The sequence below is a fragment of the Meles meles genome, chromosome 16, assembly GCF_922984935.1.
Source record: "Meles meles chromosome 16, mMelMel3.1 paternal haplotype, whole genome shotgun sequence".
NCBI classification, from domain to species: Eukaryota; Metazoa; Chordata; class Mammalia; order Carnivora; family Mustelidae; genus Meles; species Meles meles.
Window position 1 is genome coordinate 44,145,700 of NC_060081.1, and position 20,426 is coordinate 44,166,125.

The 20,426-nt window shown below is 38.2% G+C and overlaps 1 protein-coding gene across 3 annotated transcripts in view; it reads left to right on the plus strand.

Annotated features, from left to right (window-relative positions):
* Window positions 1-11,317, plus strand: part of ESF1 (ESF1 nucleolar pre-rRNA processing protein homolog) — a 67,595-nt gene extending 56,278 nt beyond the window's left edge. For all 3 annotated transcript variants that reach the window (XM_045981127.1, XM_045981129.1, XM_045981126.1), the window contains exons 12-14: window positions 7,721-7,800; window positions 9,634-9,780; window positions 10,490-11,317. In XM_045981127.1, the coding sequence (XP_045837083.1) occupies window positions 7,721-7,800; window positions 9,634-9,780; window positions 10,490-10,783 (521 nt within the window). In that variant the 3' untranslated portion in view covers window positions 10,784-11,317. The remainder of the gene's footprint in view (window positions 1-7,720; window positions 7,801-9,633; window positions 9,781-10,489) is intronic.
* The last annotated feature ends 9,109 nt before the right edge of the window (window positions 11,318-20,426 follow it).

A 20,426-nucleotide genomic window follows, 5' to 3' on the forward strand; every position in this document is an offset into this window, starting at 1 on the left:
GAATTCTCCCCTCATGGTCCAGTAGCTGTTTGTCCCTCTTTTGCTCGGCTTCCTTATTCTCTGTCATTTGGTCTTCTATATCACTAATTCTTTCTTCTGCCTCATTGATCCTAGCAGTGAGAGCCTCCATTTTTGATTGCACCTCATTAATAGCTTTTTTGATTTCAACTTGGTTAGACTTTAGTTCTTTAATTTCTCCAGAAAGGGCTTTAATATCTCCAGAGAGGGTTTCTCTAATATCTTCCATGCCTTTTTCGAGCCCGGCTAGAATGTTCAGAATCGTCATTCTGAACTCTTGATCTGACATAGTACCAATGTCTGTGTTGATTAGGTCCCTAGCCTTCGGTACTGTCTCTTGTTCTTTTGTTTGTGGTGATTTTTTCCGCCTTGTCATTTTGTCCAGATAAGAGGATATGAAGGAGCAAATAAACTACTAATAGGGTGGCAAAGACCCCAGAAAAATGCGCTGTAACCAAATCAGAAGAGACCCCAAATTGGGGGGGGGGGGGAAGGGGATAAAAAACAGGTTCTGAAAAAAAAAAAGAAAAAAAAAAAGAAAAAAATTTAAAAAATAAAACAAATAAAAAATATAAAAAAGAAAGAAAAAATATATATGTTTAGATGAACTAGTCAAAAAACGTTAAAAAAGAAAAGGGTAAAAGTTTTTAAAAAAATTTAGCAGAAGAAGAAAAAAGAAAAAAAAAATGAAAAAAGAAAAAAAAATAAAAAATTGAAAAAAGAAAAAAAAATTGAAGTAGCCGCAAGACTAAAGAATCATGGGGAGAAAGCCATGAGTTCCGTGCTTTGCTTTCTCCTCCTCTGGAATTGCTCTGCTGTCTTAGGAATTGAATCTGCTTTCTCCTTGATAGATGAACTTCGTCCTGGCTGGATATTTTGTTGATCTTCTGGGGGAGGGGCCTGTTGTAGTGATTCTCAAGTGTCTTTGCCCGAGGCGGGATTGCACCGCCCTTACCGGCGGCCGGACTAAGTAATCGGCTCGGGTTCGCTTTTGGGAGCTTCTGTTCCCTGAACGCTTTCCGTAGAGTTCCGGAGGACGGGAATGAAAATGGCGGCCTCCCAGTCTCCGGCCCGGAGGAGCCGAGAGCCTGGGGCCCCACTCCTCAGTGCGCCCCCAGAGGACAGCACCCAATCACTCCCGTATCCCCAGCCTCTAGCCGCGCTCGGAGCTCACCCAGCCCGCGACCAGTTCAAGGTACCCCGAGCTGAGAGTTCAGTCCTCGGCTCTGTCTTGGCAGCCGGCTTCTCCGTTCTAATAGCTGCGAGCTCTCCGACACTCTGACACCCCCGATCCTTCTGTGACCTTGTGGGGCCTGGGGCCACGCTGGCCCCGCGTGGGCTTCACCCCGGTTTAGGCCCTGGAGCAATGTCCCTCAGTGGAACAGACTTTTAAAAGTCCTGATTTTGTGCTCCGTTCCTCCGCCGCTTGCCGGGAGCCGGCCCCTCCCCCCGCGGTCTATCTTCCCGTCGTTTTAGATTCACTTCTCCGCCAGTCCTACCTTTCAGAAAGTGGTTGATTTTCTGTTTCTAGAGTTGCTGTTCTTCTTCTCTTCACTCTCCCGTTGGATTTGTAGGTGTTTGCTATGTTTAGATAAGCTATCGAGCTGATCTCCTGCTACCTGATGTAGTCTCAGGCTGCTACTTCTCCGCCATCTTGACTCCTCCCGAGAGTTTTTTTTACATAAAATTTAGGGCCAAAAAATAGTATCTTGTCATGTTTATTTATTCATACAAATAGTAAGTATTACCCACTGGGTGCTGGACACTCTGCTAGGCTAAAGATAGAGCAGTAATAATACAAGGAAGGTTTCGTTTCTTGAGAAGTCTATGGTATTAGGGAATACATGCTAAATAGATAAATAATAATATGAGAATATGGTCAGTGTTTTAAAGAAGATAGGGCAATATAGAGAATATAACTGAGATGAAGGAGTGTAGCTTACTTTAGACATAGGGTAGGCAAAAAAGACTTTTCTGAAGTGATGACATTAGGCTAAGACCTGTAGAATGAGGAGTCCTGCATACAGAACGTCACAGACAAGAGGTAAGTGGTAGAAAGGCTGCGAGGTGAGAAGGAATTATCGTGTTGGAGAAATTGAAGGACCCCGATGTGGCTGGAGCTTGGTTAGAGGAGTTAGGTATGAGGCCAGACTGGAGCACAGGATCAACCCTGTAGGGTCTTGTGTCGTGGCAACACATTTGGATTTTACTCTGCTGACAGTGGGAAGCCACTGAAGGGTCTTTAAAGCAAGAACATGACAAGATCTGGTGTGTATTCTGGTTCTCGTGAAGAGCACAGTTTGGGGTGCCTGGGTGGCTCAGTGGGTTAAGCCTCTGCTTTCGACTCAGGTCATGATCTCAGGGTCCTGGGATTGAGCCCCACATCGGACTCTCTACTCAGTGGGGAGCCTGCTTCCCCCTCTCTCTCTGCCTGCCTCTCTGCCTACTTGTGATCTCTCTCTCTCTATCTCTGTCAAATAAATAAAAAAATGAAATCTTCAAAAAAAAAAAAAAAGAGCACAGATTAAAGCATTGGTGAGAACTGGGAGACCAGGCTTTGCAAGAGATGATGATTGGTTTAGATAGCATGCCAGTAATGAAATTGGAAGGAGAAAAGTAAATGGAATTTAAGATATATTTTGGATGTAGACTTACTGACTTCCTTGAATAGGGAAGTAATTTAACATAACTCTAGATTTTTGGTGTGAGTCTCTGCAGGAATATTCTTCCATTTACTGAGTTAGGAAGGAATGTAGGAACAATAGGTTTGAGTGGGAAGTAAGGTCAGTAGTTCTTTTGGGTATAGTCACTTTGAGATGTTGGAGGTATTAGGTTACATTTATAAGGGAGTCTGGGTGATCAGCTGAGAAGTCCATGCAGTTATAAACTTAGGAATTAATTAGTAGCATATGAATAGCATTTCAAACCATGGAACTGGAGGTGAAAAGCATTTGTAAGGGAGGAGGATGCAGGATTGGGCTCTGAGGTTGGGTAAAGCCTACACAAGGTAGTATTACTCTTTCATACTGGTGAAGGTACTATGGGGTGGTGGACACTGAAGAAACTAAGAAGGAGCAGCTGTGGAATGAGAGGGAAAGCATTAGTCTTTGGAAGAGTGTATAGTTCAAGTCCCATGGTTGAGCAGGACAGAGACATTTTAAGCCAGATGGACTTGGATACGTTTATAACACCTTTGCCCTTGGCAGTCCCGTGGAGCTAAACTTAACATACTCTTCAAACTATGGAGGAAATGAGTTCATTAATTAATGCCAGACCTGGTGTTTGGCTTGGGTTAGGAGCCAATGTGAGTACTAGAAATCTTTTCTCATTTTTCCTTCTATTTTTCCCCCTACACTATAAACTTGCTATAGTTTTTTTTTTTTTTTCTGTTTTTTTTCTCAGCTGCAAACTTGATATCAAATGAGAGTTTGAAAAATATAATGTACTTCTAGAATTACTTAAAAGTTACTTTTTTCTTAGAAATGAAATACAGCTGACCCTTGAACAACATGGGTATGAACTGCGCTGTGAACCGTAAATCCACTTATACACGTTTTTTTATGATAAATGCAGTACAGTACTGTAAATGTATCTAATATTTTCTTAATAATATTTTTCTTTTCTCTAGCTTACTTTATTTTAAAAATAGAGTACATAATACAAATATATAAAATAGGTATGAATCGACTCTCTATATTATTAAGGCTTCAGGTCAACTCTCTATATTATTAAGGCTATTACTAGTTATGTTTTGGAGAAGTCAAAAGATATATGTGAATTTTTAACTGTGTGGGGATGTCAGTGCCCCTAACTTCTGTGTTGTTCAAGGGTCGGCTATATTGGAAAAATCTGTTTATTGCTGTCTAATCACATAAACTCTTTATTAAAGATTTTGTTTTTGAAGAAGTAGGAATAAAGTATATCACATGTAAATCTACCCTATTAAAATATATCTTTTGTCTTGACAACTTTAGATATTTGATAAACTACCATGAAAATATAACAATATGCTACATATACTTGATCATTCAGTCAGTATGATCTTGAGTATGATGTTGAGTGCTTATATCATACTTATATCATACTGCTTGTATGTATTGGTCTACAGTTTAAAAATGCTTTTATATGTATTCTATCTTCTAATCTAAACTTTAGCCCACATTATAGGTGCATAAATTGGAGCTCAGAAGACATAGCTGAATTGCACAAGGACCAGTGGTAGATGGTAGAACCTGAATCTTGATGGACTCCCTTTACTTTTTGTAACCCTCAAAGTATATAGTAAAGACCAAAGCCAGAGCCAGGACCCATGTGTATAAGAAGTTGACATGGGGTATTGCTGGATTTCCAAGCAAAGCCAGAATGCCCAGGTCCAAAAGACAGTTAACAGTGTGTGTCTAATTATGAGCATTGGAACTTGCTACAAAAACAGTGAATTGCAAGGGGACTTACCACTCCTGTCTGGTACTGAGACTGCATTTGACCTCCAGTGAATTCTTTTAACTAATATAAGAAGTGCTCAGCGGGGTGCCTGGGTGGCTCAGTCGTTGAGCGGCTGTCTTCAGCTCAGGTCATATTCCTAGGGTCCTAGGTTCAAGCCCCGCATGGGGCTCCCTGCTTGGTAGGAAACCTGCTTCTCCCTCTTGCACTCCCCCTGCTTGTGTTCCCTCTCTCACTGTGTCTTTCTCTGTCAAATAATAAAATACTTTTTTTTTTTAAGTGCTCAGCTAAGCCCTTTGGAGGAAGTTTTTTATGATAATACTTGTTGGACATTACAAGTAATGAAAAATGGAATTTCCTTTACAGATAGTCCTTTCACAGGTCAACTTTTTGCAACACATCTTTTTCCATAGATGTGTTCTGTTACATTTTTTGCTTAAGGAGTTAGTAGCTTCAGTAAGGATTTTTAAATTTATTTTTTTAGTCCATAACATCTGATTTAGAATTATTCAGTGCGTTAGAATCATCTGTATGTACTTTTCGCAGCAGTCCCAGGACACATGGTTTCTTACTTGCCAAAAGATTTACTGAAAAATAAAGATAACATTTCAGAACAGGGATTTTCATTTTCCTAGTACTCTTTATCTAACTTAGGTCTGATAACTTTCCAAAGGAAAAAAAAAACACGCTTTAAAAAAAAAAATTAAGATACACCCTCTTAATATGATCTTGTTAACAGTGCAGAAAAGATCTCTACACATTATTTGTTATCTGACTAAACAGTTTGGGCCAGCACAGTAGATTCTTTATGAGCAAACAAATTTTCATCATGTTAAAATTGAATATAATTTTTTAGCCCTGACGATTTCGGAGATTCTTTTTTTTCCTCCTTTGCTACAGTCTTTCTTTCAAGTTTATTTTTATGACTTTTCACCAGGTTGTTATAAAATCTGGAACAGTTCATTGTGGGCTCTTTGATATTATTTCCCACAGCTGTATATGAAGATCTTCATCTCCTTCATGTATTAATCATATACAGCCTGTTTTTTTTCCTGCCACAGAACGATCTTCTGCATGTGTCACTTGTCTGTTCACTTCAAAAAGGAGCTCTTGCCTTGAAAACATAGAGCAGAAGTAAACTTAGGATGTAGAAGTCAGACCCCAAGAAAGTGGAACCTTGCTAATATTATGTATAAATAGGCACATTTTAAAATAGAGAAAAAATGATAATTGGAAAGTAGATACATTATTTCCTGAAAAACGCTTGAGATAGGAACAATAAAGGCTTTCACTCTAGGAAAAAGGGCTGTCTACAAATATTTCTTTCTGGCAGTGCAGACAGATGCCTTGGTAGCACTGAGGGGTGCACCTAAGCGGCACTTACATGCTGGCATTTTCTCTCAGCTGGGCGTGCCATGGAACAGTTTCTAAAGCCTCTGTCAATTTTAGGCTTCGTTTTCCCTGTTACCCTTATTAGCTGCAGTTACTCATCCATTATATGCTGTGTAAATTTTCATATCTCATGATGAAATGTATTTTAAACAGAAAGAGTTGCTACAAAGAGAATGACATTCAATAGTAAAGGAGTATTGTTTAGTGATTAATAGTAGAGACCCTGAGCTGGACTGCTTGGGTGTGAATCATGTTTTCTTCACTTACTAAACTTGAGAGAATTACTTAATCTCTCTGTGCTTCAGTTTCCTCTTCCACAGAATGAAGATTATAACAAATAATGGAATCTACCTCATAGCATTGTTGTGAGGATTATATTAGTTAATACATGCAAAGTGAGTAGAACAGTACTACTGCCTGATACACAGTAAGTGCTATGTAAGCATTAATCAGTATTACCTTAGAGACCATTAGTTTCTCTGTGTTGGAAGGACAGAGCACAGCCTAGCCAAAGAGGACAGCATTCAGTAGAGAAGATTAGCATTGTGTAATATTCTAGAGTAACAGAATATGTCTCTGTAGATTCTGAAACTTCTTACTCACTAGTCTTTCATACTTCAGTACCCTGATACCAATTCCCTTTGCACCCCTCCCACTCCAAGAGACACAAAAAAAAGAAGAAAAAATAAGGCATCAGCATGATCACTGAGGAACACAGGATGTCTTATTTATGTGTAGTAATATCAGGCACTCTATAGCATCATGTGTCAGGTATTAACTGAGCTCTTCACATTTACCAATTTATTTAGTACTCGCAATAACCCTGTGAGGTAGGTGCTGCTATTAGAATCCCCATTTTACAGATAAGGGCTTAGGCCCAAACTGCCACAGCATAAGTGTGGTACAGCTAGAATTTAAACCCCGGCCAGCTGCTTTAGGTTCAAGTGCCCTTAGCTCCTGCACATGACTATCTCATTCAGGATGAGAACATCTCCTCTAACATCTTGTGGTCTCCAGAAGTCCCTGAGTCCCTGGAAATATAAGCAGTGTTACTAGTCAGGAGCCAGTTGTACCATAAGTAGTTGTACTTAATAATTAGAAAGTTAACTGAAGATCAGTTTTGTCTTTAGAGAAGGAAAAATTGTTTTGTTAAACTTTTACTATGAAATTCTTACTGTAAAGAGGAATTTTTCATTTTCCAGATGAATTTTTTAAATGCGGAATTTTAAGAGTTTATATATTAAAATCACTTTTTTCTTCTTTGTGATTTCTTCTATTATTCTTATGCTAAGAAAATATTTCTTCTATATAAGATCAGGTAACTAGTCTTCTGGAATTCTCATAGGTTTTTGTGTTTGTTTTTTTTTCTTAGTGTTTAACTCTTTAGTCCATTTGTATTTTATTTTCCTGTACATTATGAGGTAAGGCTATAACTTGATTTTTTTCCAAGTACAGCAGATTTCCCAGCACCAGTTACTGAATAATCCCTTCTTTTCTCCAGTGATGTAGGATAGTGCATTTTATTACACACTAAGCCATATCGTTCTGTTATATGAATGGATGTTGAATTTTATCCAGGGCATATTCTGTATCTATTCAAATGATCTCATGGTTTTTCTTTCTTAAGTAATAATGTAATTATACATTACTTTCAGAAGAAATTCTTTCTTTATCAGTCACCCCATCCAGATGTATTTATTTCATTCATTCCCATAGTTATCTCCAATGACATTTTTTTACTTTCTTTAGTTTCTATATGCTTATTGATAAGATTATTCCTAGATATCTTGCATTTTTGTTCCTAGTATAAATAGAATGTCACAGATAGTCTTATAATTTTTCACCCTCCTGTGTTGGTTTGTTGTGCCAGGTATAAAAGAAAAGAAAAAATCAATGAAATCTACAAAAGATGGCACATCAGTGGAAGATGCTGAAATAGAAAGACAAAAGGTAAAACATGATCATTGCTATATTCCTAGTGGATAATTGATATATACAATTTAAATGAAGTGGTCTACATGAGTTTCTAGTGTCCCTAATAAAAAAATAATTGGTTTTAGCAATGAAATTTATAAATAAAATTATAAAACACATAATTAAATATTTTAGCAATTTAGGTTTTTTTAAAAAAAGATTTATTTATTTGAGAGAGAGAGAGAGTTTATGTGGAGGGGAGGGGCAGAGGGAGAGAATCTCAAGCAGACTCCCTGCTGAGCAGGGAGCCTGACGTGGGGCTCAATCTCACAACCTGAGATCATGACCTGAGCTGAAATTTAGTTGAATGTATAACCAGCTGAGCCACCCAGGTGCTCCTAGCAGTGTAGTTTTTACCAACCATTTTTCCAGCCAATACAAAGTTGAAATTTGTACAAAATTAAAGTCTTCCTTAGAAATGCAGTGACCTTTATACTTTGCTGACTTCACAAAGATCCATGGCACAGGTTAATAGTATTTTGCTGAGGCAGGAATTAGAGTCAACAATGTCCCTATGACTGAGGTCCCCGTCACTGCCTAGGAGTGAGCCTAACTGGTCACCTAAACTCTGCATGATAATGCATCTTTTCTGTCCTCCATTTATTGCACACACAGTAATGCTCATAGAGTAAAGGAGTGCAAAGAAAATCCTTCTTTTGCGGAAAATGGCTCTAAAAAGAAAGCCAGCTACAGGTGCCGGTGATATAAGTGAAAGAAAATTAAAGCAGTCTAGAGTTGCATGGGTGGCTCAGTTGGTTAAGCATCTGCCTGCAACTCAGGTCATAATCCCAAGGTCCTGGGATCAAATCCTGCATTGGGCTCCCTGCTGGGGGGGATGGGTGGGGAGCCTGCTTCTCCCTCTGCCTGCTGCTCCCCCCTCTGCCTGCTGCTCCCACTGCATGTGCGTGCTCTCTTTCTCTCTCTCTGAAAAATAAATCTTTTTTTAAAAAAGTAATCTAAAGTGGTAGTATAGAAAGATTCACAAAAGTTTGGCAGGATACTCTGTGTTTTCTTTAGTACACGTGGTTGTTTATTTGGTTCCTAAAGTTTCATGTTTAATCCCATGGTTGGAAGAAAATTCCACTGTTTAGTGGAAACAGACATATTTCAGAAGCAAATACTAAGATCCTGCAATCATAGAAATGTATCAGTTTTGAAAAAATAAAGGCAAAAAAAGAAAAAGAAAAAAATCCTCCTGTTAAAGCACATGTTTGGAAAATGTAGCTTGTTTCACAAAATATTGCCTGTTTGCTAGATTTAGTGTCATTGCTTGAAAAGACCAAAGTGAAAATGAGAAATTTTTTTTTTAATATTTTTTTATTTATTTGACAGAGAGAAATCACACTAGGCAGAGAGGCAGGCAGAGAGAGAGGAGGAAGCAGGCTCCCTGCGGAGCAGAGAGCCCGATGTGGGGCTCGATCCCAGGACCCTGGGATCATGACCTGAGCCGAAGGCAGAGGCTTTAACCCACTGAGCCACCCAGGCGCCCTGAAAATGAGAAATTTTACTTGGGCGTCTGACTGAGCCACCTAGGCACTCCTGTGGTCTAGTTTTTAAATACAAACTTTTACTCCTCTCCTATTCTTGGTGATGTTGCTTCTAAAAATTTTATCTTACTGCTCTACAAAGATCTCTGAGTTTCTTTACGAGTTTTGGTAATCCACAATCAGTTTATGGATGGCAGATGTTATCCCAGAGCATTAGTGACTGGGTTCTCCTTTCCTAGAGGGCATATCTGTGCCCCATACTTTTGCCTGGGGGGAAAAAAAACGCTGTTGTATATTTGATCTTTTCTTTTTCTCTCCACAGGCCGAAATGGCTTTGCTCATGATGGATGAGGAGGAAGAGAGTAAGAAACACTTCAATTACAATAAGATTGTAGAGCACCAGAATCTGAGCAAGAAGAAGAAAAAACAGCTTATGAAAAAGAACGAATTATTAGAGGATGACTTTGAGGTAACCAGGGACACCTCTTAAAGCTGATGTTGAATTTAAAGTCAGCTCTGGAGAGGAGTATTTAGCACAAAGTTAGCTTGAAATGTCTTAGGCAGGGCCCATAGTGAAGCCAAAGCTGCTAAATTTTAGTCCAGAATAGCCGCTTTATCCCAGGGAGAATCAAATTACTGTTTAGTTGAACACAAGGTGAAGTATTGGCTTGTCTTTTGGTTGCACCAAAGTTATGGCTTTGCTTTTTTTTTTTCCCCCAATACTTAGCTTTTAATGTTAGAATCACATGCAGTGTGATGCTCATGATAGGAAAGATACGCATACTCAAGCTTGACTGAGAAAGAGCAGATTTATGTCACACCATGTCACACACTCACTGTACAGTGACCACTGCAGTAGGCCATGCTTTTTTTATTGCTACATCTCTTTGTTTCCATCACTCCCTCTTTTCCCTCTTTTTGCTGGCCATTCACTCCTATGTATGAGTTTGAGCCTGTACAAAAAATCTACAAATAGCTGTCAGCAACTACTTAATGACTTTCAAGACAGGCCTTAAAACTCCATTGAAGACCTGTGGGAAAACAATTTTCTAATGAATCAGTACAAAACACTCACATTTATATTTTATATAATCAACAACTCACTTTCAAAATTTGGCCCCATTTCTGGGCCTTTTGATTTACTAATTTAATTATTTGTTTTCCTTTTGGATTTGCAGGTAAATGTTAAGGATGCACGGTTTCAGGCAATGTATACCTCCCACTTGTTCAATTTGGATCCTTCAGATCCTAATTTCAAGAAAACAAAAGCTATGGAAAAAATCCTTGAGGAGAAAGCCCGGCAGCGAGAACAAAAAGAACAAGAACTTACTCAGACAATAAAGAAAAAAGAGAGTGAAATTCAAAAGGAATCACAGAAGAAATCCATTGATCCTGCCTTGTCAATGTTGATTAAATCTGTAAAAAATAAAACAGAGCAGTTTCAAGCAAGAAAAAAACAAAAAATCAAATAGCTATATGTTGTTTCTTTTTGGATTGAGAATGTATTCTTCTAAAGTATAGTGAAGTGATAGAGGGAGTATTTATTGGGAACAAAGCTATCTTTTAAGAATATGAATAAAATCTTACTCTGACCATTGTAGAATTTCACCAATAGTTTGACTATTATGAATGGTACACAGATTTGCTCTGTATATTTCTACAAGTTAATCATAATTTAATTAAATTAAAATATAGTATTTATAAAGTTTTTGTATTTTATGAAATTCAGCCATTCTAGTAGAAACTTACTCTTAGCCTAATTTTTTAAAAGATTGTTTACAATTTTGTGTAAAGAACAATGCCCAGTTTTTAAGTCTGAATAAGTTACAATTTGGAAAAATATATATGCTATACATTAATTTCTCTGGAAACAGGCAGATTTAGGTATCTGTGTGAATAATTTATTTTTCTAGACATATTGGATAGAAGCCTGTAACTTTCTTTATTGTTTATTCATGTTATAGTTTATGAACGTAATTTGTAAATAAAAGTGTAAAATATTTTTATTATTTTGTGTAGGATTGATTTATTTCATTTTATACACCTTAAATAAACTACTCCCTGAAAAAATACCTGAAAACTTGACAAAGAGGACAATTCTATGAAGAGGCAGTTCCAGGTTTGCATTGCTCATAATTGTATTTGAAATGTTTGTGAGCTCTGCAATGATTTTTCTATTTGTAGTAACAGAAAATTCTTCTGTCTGCCCTTCAGATTTTTGGAATGCTTAGAAGGGTGGATATGCTGCTATAGAGTTTAAGGAATTCTAATTCCTTTTAAAATTAAAGCACATCTTTAAGGCCTTAATACTCCTGGATCTCATCTGGTCTAGGTTTTATAAACTACTAACCATTTAGAGAGGAGAATTAGGTGTGCTGTATAAACAAATGCAAATAAAAACCAAAATGGTCACTTGGAACAAATGATAAATATGGTAGCTTCTGAAAGGCAATAGGAGTTTAGCCAGGTTTGTGGTTAATAGTAAACTTGACATTTTTGGTATAAAAATTTAAGCCTACTAATGTAATATGTGTTTTCAAGAATAAAAGGATGTAAAACTCAGAGGGATATGAAGATAATAAGAGTGTATAAACAGTCTCTGAAAGCAGAAAAAACATTTAAATTGCCCAATTTAACAGAAAAATGCAGGAAATTGTGGTTGGATTTTTTTTTGTTTTTTTGTTTTTTGTTTTTTTCCATAAAGCACTGGCATTGTTTCAGCCAAATAGAGCAGTGTTCTTATTGATCTGTCTGTGAAATTCCCAGTATTTATCTGCTCAACATTGAGAAGACCATGAATCTTAATATGTTTATGAATACAATATATAAAGTTTTATAATTATTTGTATTTCACTTATGCAAGGAAAAATACTTTTTTCCTTTAAACTGTTTAATCATAACATAGGGATTACTCAAGAGTTTGATCTTAAGATTCCTGTGAAACTTAGCCCTTTAGTTTTTGATTGGTTTGGTTGGGGTTTTGTGTGGTGTGTGGTTTGTTTTTGGTTTGGTTTTTTTTTTTTTTTTTTTGAGTTCTATGTTTTTAAGTCACTGGTTTTAATTATAAATCTCATTTTGTTAGTCAAGCATATAATTGCTTATAACAAATAAATTGACCTTGTTAAGTAATGCATAGCCCTGGCTCCTTTTCTCAAAGAGTTGATATTTTTTAGGTAGGAGAAAAACAAAAAAGCGTTATCAGGTGCAGCATTAATTAAGGATTCCACACAAAGAATGTGAAGATCTCAATAAATAATTGCTGATAGTAAAACTCAGGATAAAAAATGGCCACTGTCAAAATTCAGCAAGCAATGTGAGGATACTTTGGGTGACCCATAAGTTCACATTTATTTGAATTTTTGTTGTTGGTATCCTTGATACCAAAACCAAAGACAGTACAAATAAAACTAGAGACTGACATTGTTAATATATAGAAATGTGCTTACTTCTGAGTCTTTTTCATTAATTTAGGTGTAAAAATCTTCAAAAGCGCCTGGCTGGCTCAGTGGGTTAAAGCGTCTACCTTAGGCTTGGGTCGTGATCCCAGGGTCCTGGGATAGAGCCCCACATCAGGCTCTCTGCTCAGCAGGGAGCCTGCATCCTCCTCTCTCTCTCTCTCTCTGCCTGTATCTCTGCCTACTTGTGATCTCTGTCAAATAAATAAAATCTTAAAAAAAAAAACTTTGTTAAAAAAAATTTTCAAAATAGGCAAATTGAAGCCAACATTATAAAAAGAAATATACATAACCAAAGGGGTTTAATTTCAAGTATACAAACCTGTTCATTGAAAATCAACATAATCCACTATATTCAGAGACTAAAGAAGAAAAATTATACAATCATATCAATTGATGAGATAAAATATCTGACAAAATCTAACATCCATTCATGATCAGTAATAGGTCTGGAATAGAGAGAAACTAACTTGATAAAGAGCATTTACCAAAAAAACACCCCTAAAATTAACATAATAGCGAAAAGCTGAATGCTTTCCTCCTGAGACTGAGAACAAAGCAAGGCTGTTTTGTTTTAACCCTGTCCTTTAGACGTTTTCTGTATTCTGATGCTTTGACCAGTGAAGTCTTGCTGACCCTAGAGGAGCTGCCCTCACAGAGCTAGCCAATTCTTGGAGGTAGTAAATAACTTGGAGGCAAGCAAGGAAGACAAACAAATGAAGAAACTAGAAGATTCAACACAGTAAAGATGTCAATTTTTCTCCAAATTGATGTGTAGATTAATGTAATTTCTTTTCCCTTTTCCTGAAGTACAGTTGACACATAATATTAGTTTCAGGTGTGCAACATAGCGATTTGACAAGTTTATATGTCATGCTGTGCTCACCACAAGCGTAGCTACCATCTGTCACCATGCAACACTATTATGATACATTAACTGTATTCCCTATGCTGTGCATTTTAATCCTTCAACTTTTTCATTCCATAACTGGAGGCCTGTGTTTACCACTCCCCTTCCACCCATTTTGCCTATCCGCTGTCCCCACTTCTCCTCTAGTATCCATCAGTTTGTACTCTCAGTATTTATGGGTCTGTTTCTGCATTTTGCTTGTATTTTTATTAATTTGTTTTGTTTTTTAGATTCCACATATAAGTGAAATCGTATGTATTTGTCTTTTTCTGTCTGACTTATCTCAGCATAATACCCTCTAGGTCTATCCATGTTGTTGCAAATGGCAAGATCTCATCCTTTTTATGACTAATATTCCTGTGTGTGTGTGTGTGTGTGCGTGGGTGTGTGTGTGTGTCTTTATGCATTCTATTAGTGGTCTCTTGGGTTGCTTCCACATCTTGGCTATTATAAATAATCCTGCAGTAAACATAAGGATGCATATATCTTTCGAATCAGTGTTTTTGTTTTCTTCAGGTGAATGCCCAGTAATGGAATTACTGGATCATATGGTATTTCTATTTTTAATTTTTTTAGGAACCTCCATACTGTTCTTCACAGTGGCTGAACCAATTTACATTCCCACCAACAGTGCATACTTTTTTTTATACACATCTTCCCCACTTGTTATCTCTTGTCTTTTTTCAAGTTTTTAATTATTTATTTGATGGAGATAGAGAGCACAAGCAGGGGGAGCAGCAGAGGGAGAGGGAGAAGCTAGCTCCCCGCTGAGAAGGGAGCCCAACGCAGGGCTCGACTGTAGGATCTTGAGATCATGGCCTGTGCCAAAGGCAGATGCTTAACTGACTAAGCCACCCAGGCACCCCCAATTTCTTGTCTTTTTGACTATAGTCATTCTGACAGGTGTAAGATGGTATCTCATTGTAATTTTGACTTGCATTTCCCTGATAATGGAGTGATGTTGAGCATCTTCTCATGTGTCTGTTTACCATTTGTGTGTCTTTAGAAAAATGTCTCGGTCCTCTGCCCATTTTTTTTTCCTTTTTCTGGTTTTTGTTTAAGTTCCAGTTAGTTAATATACAGTGTAACATTAGTTCAAGTGTAGAATTTAGTGATTCATCGCTTACAAACAATACCTACTGCTCATCACAAATGCCATCCTTAATACACATCACCCATTTTACCCATCCCCCCTCTCCTCCAGCAACCCTCAACTTGTTCTCTATAATTATGAATCTGTCTTATGGTTTGCCTCTCTTTTTTTATTTCCCCTGTGGTTCACTTGTTTTGTTTCCTAAATTCCACATATGAGTGGAATCATATGGTATTTGTCTTTCTCTGACTGACTTACTTTGCTTAGCATAATACTCTCTAGATCCATCCATGCCATTGCAAATGGCAAGATTTCATTTTATTTTATGGCTAAGTAATAGTCCATTGTGTGTGTGTGTGTGTGTGTATACCACATCTTCTTTATCCATTCATCAGTCAATGGGCATTTGGGCTCTTTCCATAATTTGGCTTGTTGATAATGCTGCTATAATCATCGAGGTGCATGTATCCCTTCAAATCAGTAGTTTTGTATCCTTTGGGTAAATACCTAGCAGTGCAATTGCTGGGGCATAGGGTAGCTCTATTTATAACTTTTTGAGGAACCTCAATGCAACCAGTTTGCATTCCCACCAACTGTGTAAGAGGATTCCCATTTCTCCATGTCCTCACCAACGTGTGTGTGTGTGGTTTTTTTTTTTTTCCTATGTTGTTAATTTTAGCCATTCTGACAGGGGTGAGGTGGTATCTCCTTATGGTTTTGGTTTGTATTTCCCTGATGCTGAGTGATGTGGAGCAGCTTTCAGGTTTCTGTTAGCCATCATATCTCTTTTTTGGAAAAATGTCTATCCATGTCTTCTGCCCATTTCTTAATTGGATTATTTCTTTTTTGGGTGTTGAGTGTGGTAAGTTCTTCATAGATTTTAGATACTAGCCCTTTATTCTATATGTCATTTGCAAATATCTTCTCGCATTCCATAGGCTGTCTCTTAGTTTTGATTGTTTCCTTCACTGTGTAGAAGCTTTTTATCTTCTTCAGGTCCCAATAGTTCATTTTTGTTTTTGTTTCGCTTGCCTCCAGAGGTATGTCTAATAAGATGTTGCTATGACCAAGGTCAAACAGATTGCTGCCCATGTTCTCCTCTAGGATTTTGTTGGTTTCCTGTCTCACATTTAAGTTTCATCAATTTTGAATTTATATTGGTATATGCTATAAGTTAGTGGTCCAGTTTCATTCTTCTTCATGATGCTGTACAATTTTCTTAACACCGTTTGTTGAAGAGACTGTCTTTTTTCCATTGGATATTCTTTCCTGCTTTATCAAAGATTATTTGACCTTTTTTTTATATTTATTTTTATTTGTTTATTTACAGCATAACAGTGTTCATTGTTTTGGCATCACACCCAGTGCTCCATGCAGTACGTGCCCTCCCTATTACCCACCACCTGGTTCCTCAACCTCCCACCCCCCCCCCACCCCCCTGCTGCCCCTTCATAACCCTCTGGTTGTTTTTCAGAGTCCATAGTCTCTCATGGCTCATCTCCCCTTCCAGTTTCCCTCAACTCCCTCTCCTCTCCATCTCCCCATGTCCTCCATGTTATTTGTTATGCTCCACAAATAAGTGAGACCATATGATACTTGACTCTCTCTGCTTGACTTATTTCGCTCAGCATAATCTCTTCCAGTCCCGTCCATGTTGCTACAAAAGTTGGGTATTCATCCTTTCTGATGGAGGCATAATACTCCATTGTGTATATGTACCACATCTTCCTTATCCATTCATCCGTTGAAGGGCATCTTGGTTCTTTCCACAGTTTGGTGACCGTAGCCATTGCTGCAATAAACATTGGGGTACAGATGGCCCTTCTTTTCACTACATCTGTATCTTTGGGGTAAATACCCAGCAGTGCAAGTACAGGGTCATAGGGAAGCTCTATTCTTAATTTCTTGAGGAATCTCCACACTGTTCTCCAAAGTGGCTGCACCAACTTGCATTCCCACCAACAGTGTAAGAGGGTTCCCCTTTCTCCACATCCTCTCCAACACACGTTGTTTCCTGTCTTGCTAATTTTGGCCATTCTAACTGGTGTAAGGTGGTATCTCAATGTAGTTTTAATTTGAATCTCCCTGATGGCTAGTGATGATGAACATTTTTTCATGTGTCTGATAGCCATTTGTATGTCTTCGTTGGAGAAGTGTCTGTTCATATCTTCTGCCCATTTTTTGATATGATTATCTGTTTTGTGTGTGTTGAGTTTGAGAAGTTCTTTATAGATCCTGGATATCAACCTTTTGTCTGTACTGGGTTTCACTTTCTGTTCCATTGATCTATGTGTCCGTTTTTGTACTTGTGCTATATTGTCTTGATCACTGCAGCTTTGTAATATAACTTTAAGTCCAGAATTGTGATGCCTTCAGCTTTGCTTTTCTTTTTCAACATGGCTTTGGCTATACAGGGTCTTTTGCAGTTCCATACAAGTTTTAGAATCGTTTGTTCTAGCTCTATGAAAAGTGCTGGAGTATTTTGATAGAGATTGCATAAAATGTGTAGATTCCTTTGGGTAGTATAGACATTTTAATGATATTTCTTCTTCCAATCCATAAGCATGGAGGGTTCTCCCATTTCTTTGTGTCTCCCTCTATTTCTTTCCTGAGTTTTGTGTTGGTCTTCTAGGGGATGGACCCACTGTGCTGGGTCTCAGGCATATTTGCCCAAGAAGAGCAGCACCAGCAGAGCACGGGGGTGGGATTTGGTGTAAGCAGTTTAGGCCAGTGCTGGTACTGTGCTGTTTACCAAAGTTAGTTTATGCTAAGGGGCAGGGTAGGGAAATGGTACCAACCTGCTCCTTTGTCCCTGGAGAGGGGACCATGCCTGCGGCTCTTGGGGAAGCACTCTCAGGGGAGCAAACAATTTCCCCTCCTAGATCACAGGCTTTTTTCAGATTGCTGATTTTACACTGTCTGTTTCTAGGTCACTTGCCCACCTGCAGCAGCACAGAGGACCCTAGCCTCTACCCTAGGCAGGCTGCTGGCTTTCAGGATTCCAAATTGCAGGGATCTGGTGTGTCAGGGACTTGCACTGGTCCCCTGGGAAAGGGTCTCACTGTGTCAGGACCTATACGGATTTGACCCAGAAGGGCCCTCACGGCAAAGCACAGGGGCATGGGGTTTGAAGCAAGCAGGTGAAACAGCCAGTGTCCCTGTTAGCTGCCCTCAGCAGGTGTCTCTGCACCTGTACTGAGGGGTGGGGGAGGGAAATGCCCCTGGGGTCTTTGTCCTCAGAGAGGCAATGCCACCTCTCACAGACGTGCTCCAGAAAGAACAAACACTCTCTCCCTGTGCCACTGAGGCGATCTTCAGATGCAGTCTGCCCTCCTCTACTCCAGGAGTAAAGCAGCACTCTCAGGTCTCTAACACATCCAAGCCTGGTGACCTCTGAACCTCCAGTCTTTGACCCCCTCTGGTTGCAAAAACTCATGGTATTCAGCCCATCTCATTTTCTCAGCCAGTGACTCCAGGGAAATGTTCTTGTGTTTATCCCTGTGCATGCATTCTCTTGCCTTTCTCCGCGACCAAGCTTTCCTCCCCAAAGCATCTGCCACCCATTTCTTCCCCAAACCACGTCTTCAAACTGCCTACTTTCCTTGAAGTGTCCTCTTCTCTCCCTCTACTTGTACAGTTTGTTCTATCAGTCCTCAGGTCAACTTCTGAAGTATTTAAAATAATTTGATAGTTACCTAGCTGTGTTTGAGGGCTGAGGCAAGACTGGGGTCCTATGCCACCATCTTAGCTCCCCCTCCCTATGTCTATTTTTAATCCATTTATTTTAAGCCAATTATTGGAATTTTTTTGTTGCTGAGTTGCATAAAGTTCTTTATATATTTTGATATTAGTCCCTTGTCAGATACATCTGACATACAGATACATTATGAATATCATAATGTTACCTTTTCGTTTTGTTGATGATTTCCTTCACTGTGCAACATAATGCAATTTCTAACAAAATCCCAGAAGTGTGATATATATATATATATATATATATATATATATATATATATAAAACTTCCATTAACAAATTTGGAATATATATATAACAATTATATATATATATATATATATAAACAATTTTGGAATTATATATATTCCAAAATTGTTAATGGAAGTTATAGGCCCTAGAATAATTAAAGGACAAAGTGGAAGGAACCACTGGACCCCATATTAAGCGTATATTAAGCTTACTATACAGCTACTATGTCAAGACAATGTAGCATTGGCAGAGAGAAAATCACATAAATTAGTGGAACAGAATAGAGAACACAGAAATAGATCAACACAGATATCCCCATCTGATTTTTGGCATAGGTACAAAAGCAATTCAGTGGAGGAAATACAACCAGGAAAAAGAAATTGATACATCAGCAAAAAACAAAACAAAATCTTTACTCTGTGAAAAGTGTTCTTACAAGTATGGAAAGATAAGCTACAAACTGAAGGAAGATATCAGTCAACCTCATATCCAAAAAAAGACTAATATCTAAAGTATATAAATAATTCTGAAAACTCTGCAGTTAAAAAATCTCATTAGAAAATAGGCAAAAGATATGAGCAGACTTATCGCTGGGGAGAGCATACAGATGGCAAGCAAGCTTGGGAAAAGATGTTCAAGTTCATTGGCTATTGGGGGAATACAAATTAAACCACAATGAGATAGCACTACATACATATCAGAACGTGTAAAATAAAAAATAGTGACACCAAATGCTGGCCAAGAATGCAGAGAGATCATTAAGTAGGTCAAATCAGGAGAAAAATTGTGCATGCTCCCCAAAGAACTTTATGTGACTATGAATGAGACTAAAGGTTGTTCCCCACTATCTGTTCTCTCCATCTTCCATAGTAACAGAACCCTTTAGTTTGGCATAAAGCTTTGCATAATAAAACCATTTAACTCATCCTCCTTTGCCCCTCATATGGAAGCAAATAAGAGCATGTAGGGACATTTCTTTGAAATCATCAGACTAGTAAATTTTGCTTCTTGCCTTCTTTCCTTCTCTCTACTGCTTGGAATGCAGATGTAACCGCTAAAGTTCTAGGAGATATCTTGGATCCACAGGACAAAAGCCCCACTCCAGATATTGTAGTATTGTAGGGTAACAAATGGTAACTACACTTGAGGTGAGCATAGCATAACATACACTTGTCAGATCACTATGTTACACACCTGAAACTAATGTTACATTATGTGTCAAATATATTTCAATTAAAAAAAAAAAAGCTACCTTCCATTATCCAGAGATAATGTATGGTAAGCTGGAAAGAGCCAGGATCCCGGAGGACTTCATGAAGCATAACCACCATATAATCCATGGGCTGTCTTTTTTCAAGACTTCTATGTGACAGAAAATATAATACTTCTTTGTTTAAGCTGCTGTTTTCCTCAGTTTCTATTATTTCCACTCTACCTGTATCCTAACTAATACAAAGATAAATATAGTGACATTGAGCCATAGTCTTTTTTTTTTAAGATTTTATTTATTTATTTGTCAGAGAGAGAGAGGTGCTAAGCAGGGGGAGCAGCAGTCAAAGGGAGAAGCAGGCTCCCCGCTGAGCAAGGGGCCCAATGCGGGACTTGATCCCAGGACTCTGGGAGCATGACCTGAGCCAAAGGCGGAGACTTAACGAACTAAGCCACCCAGGCA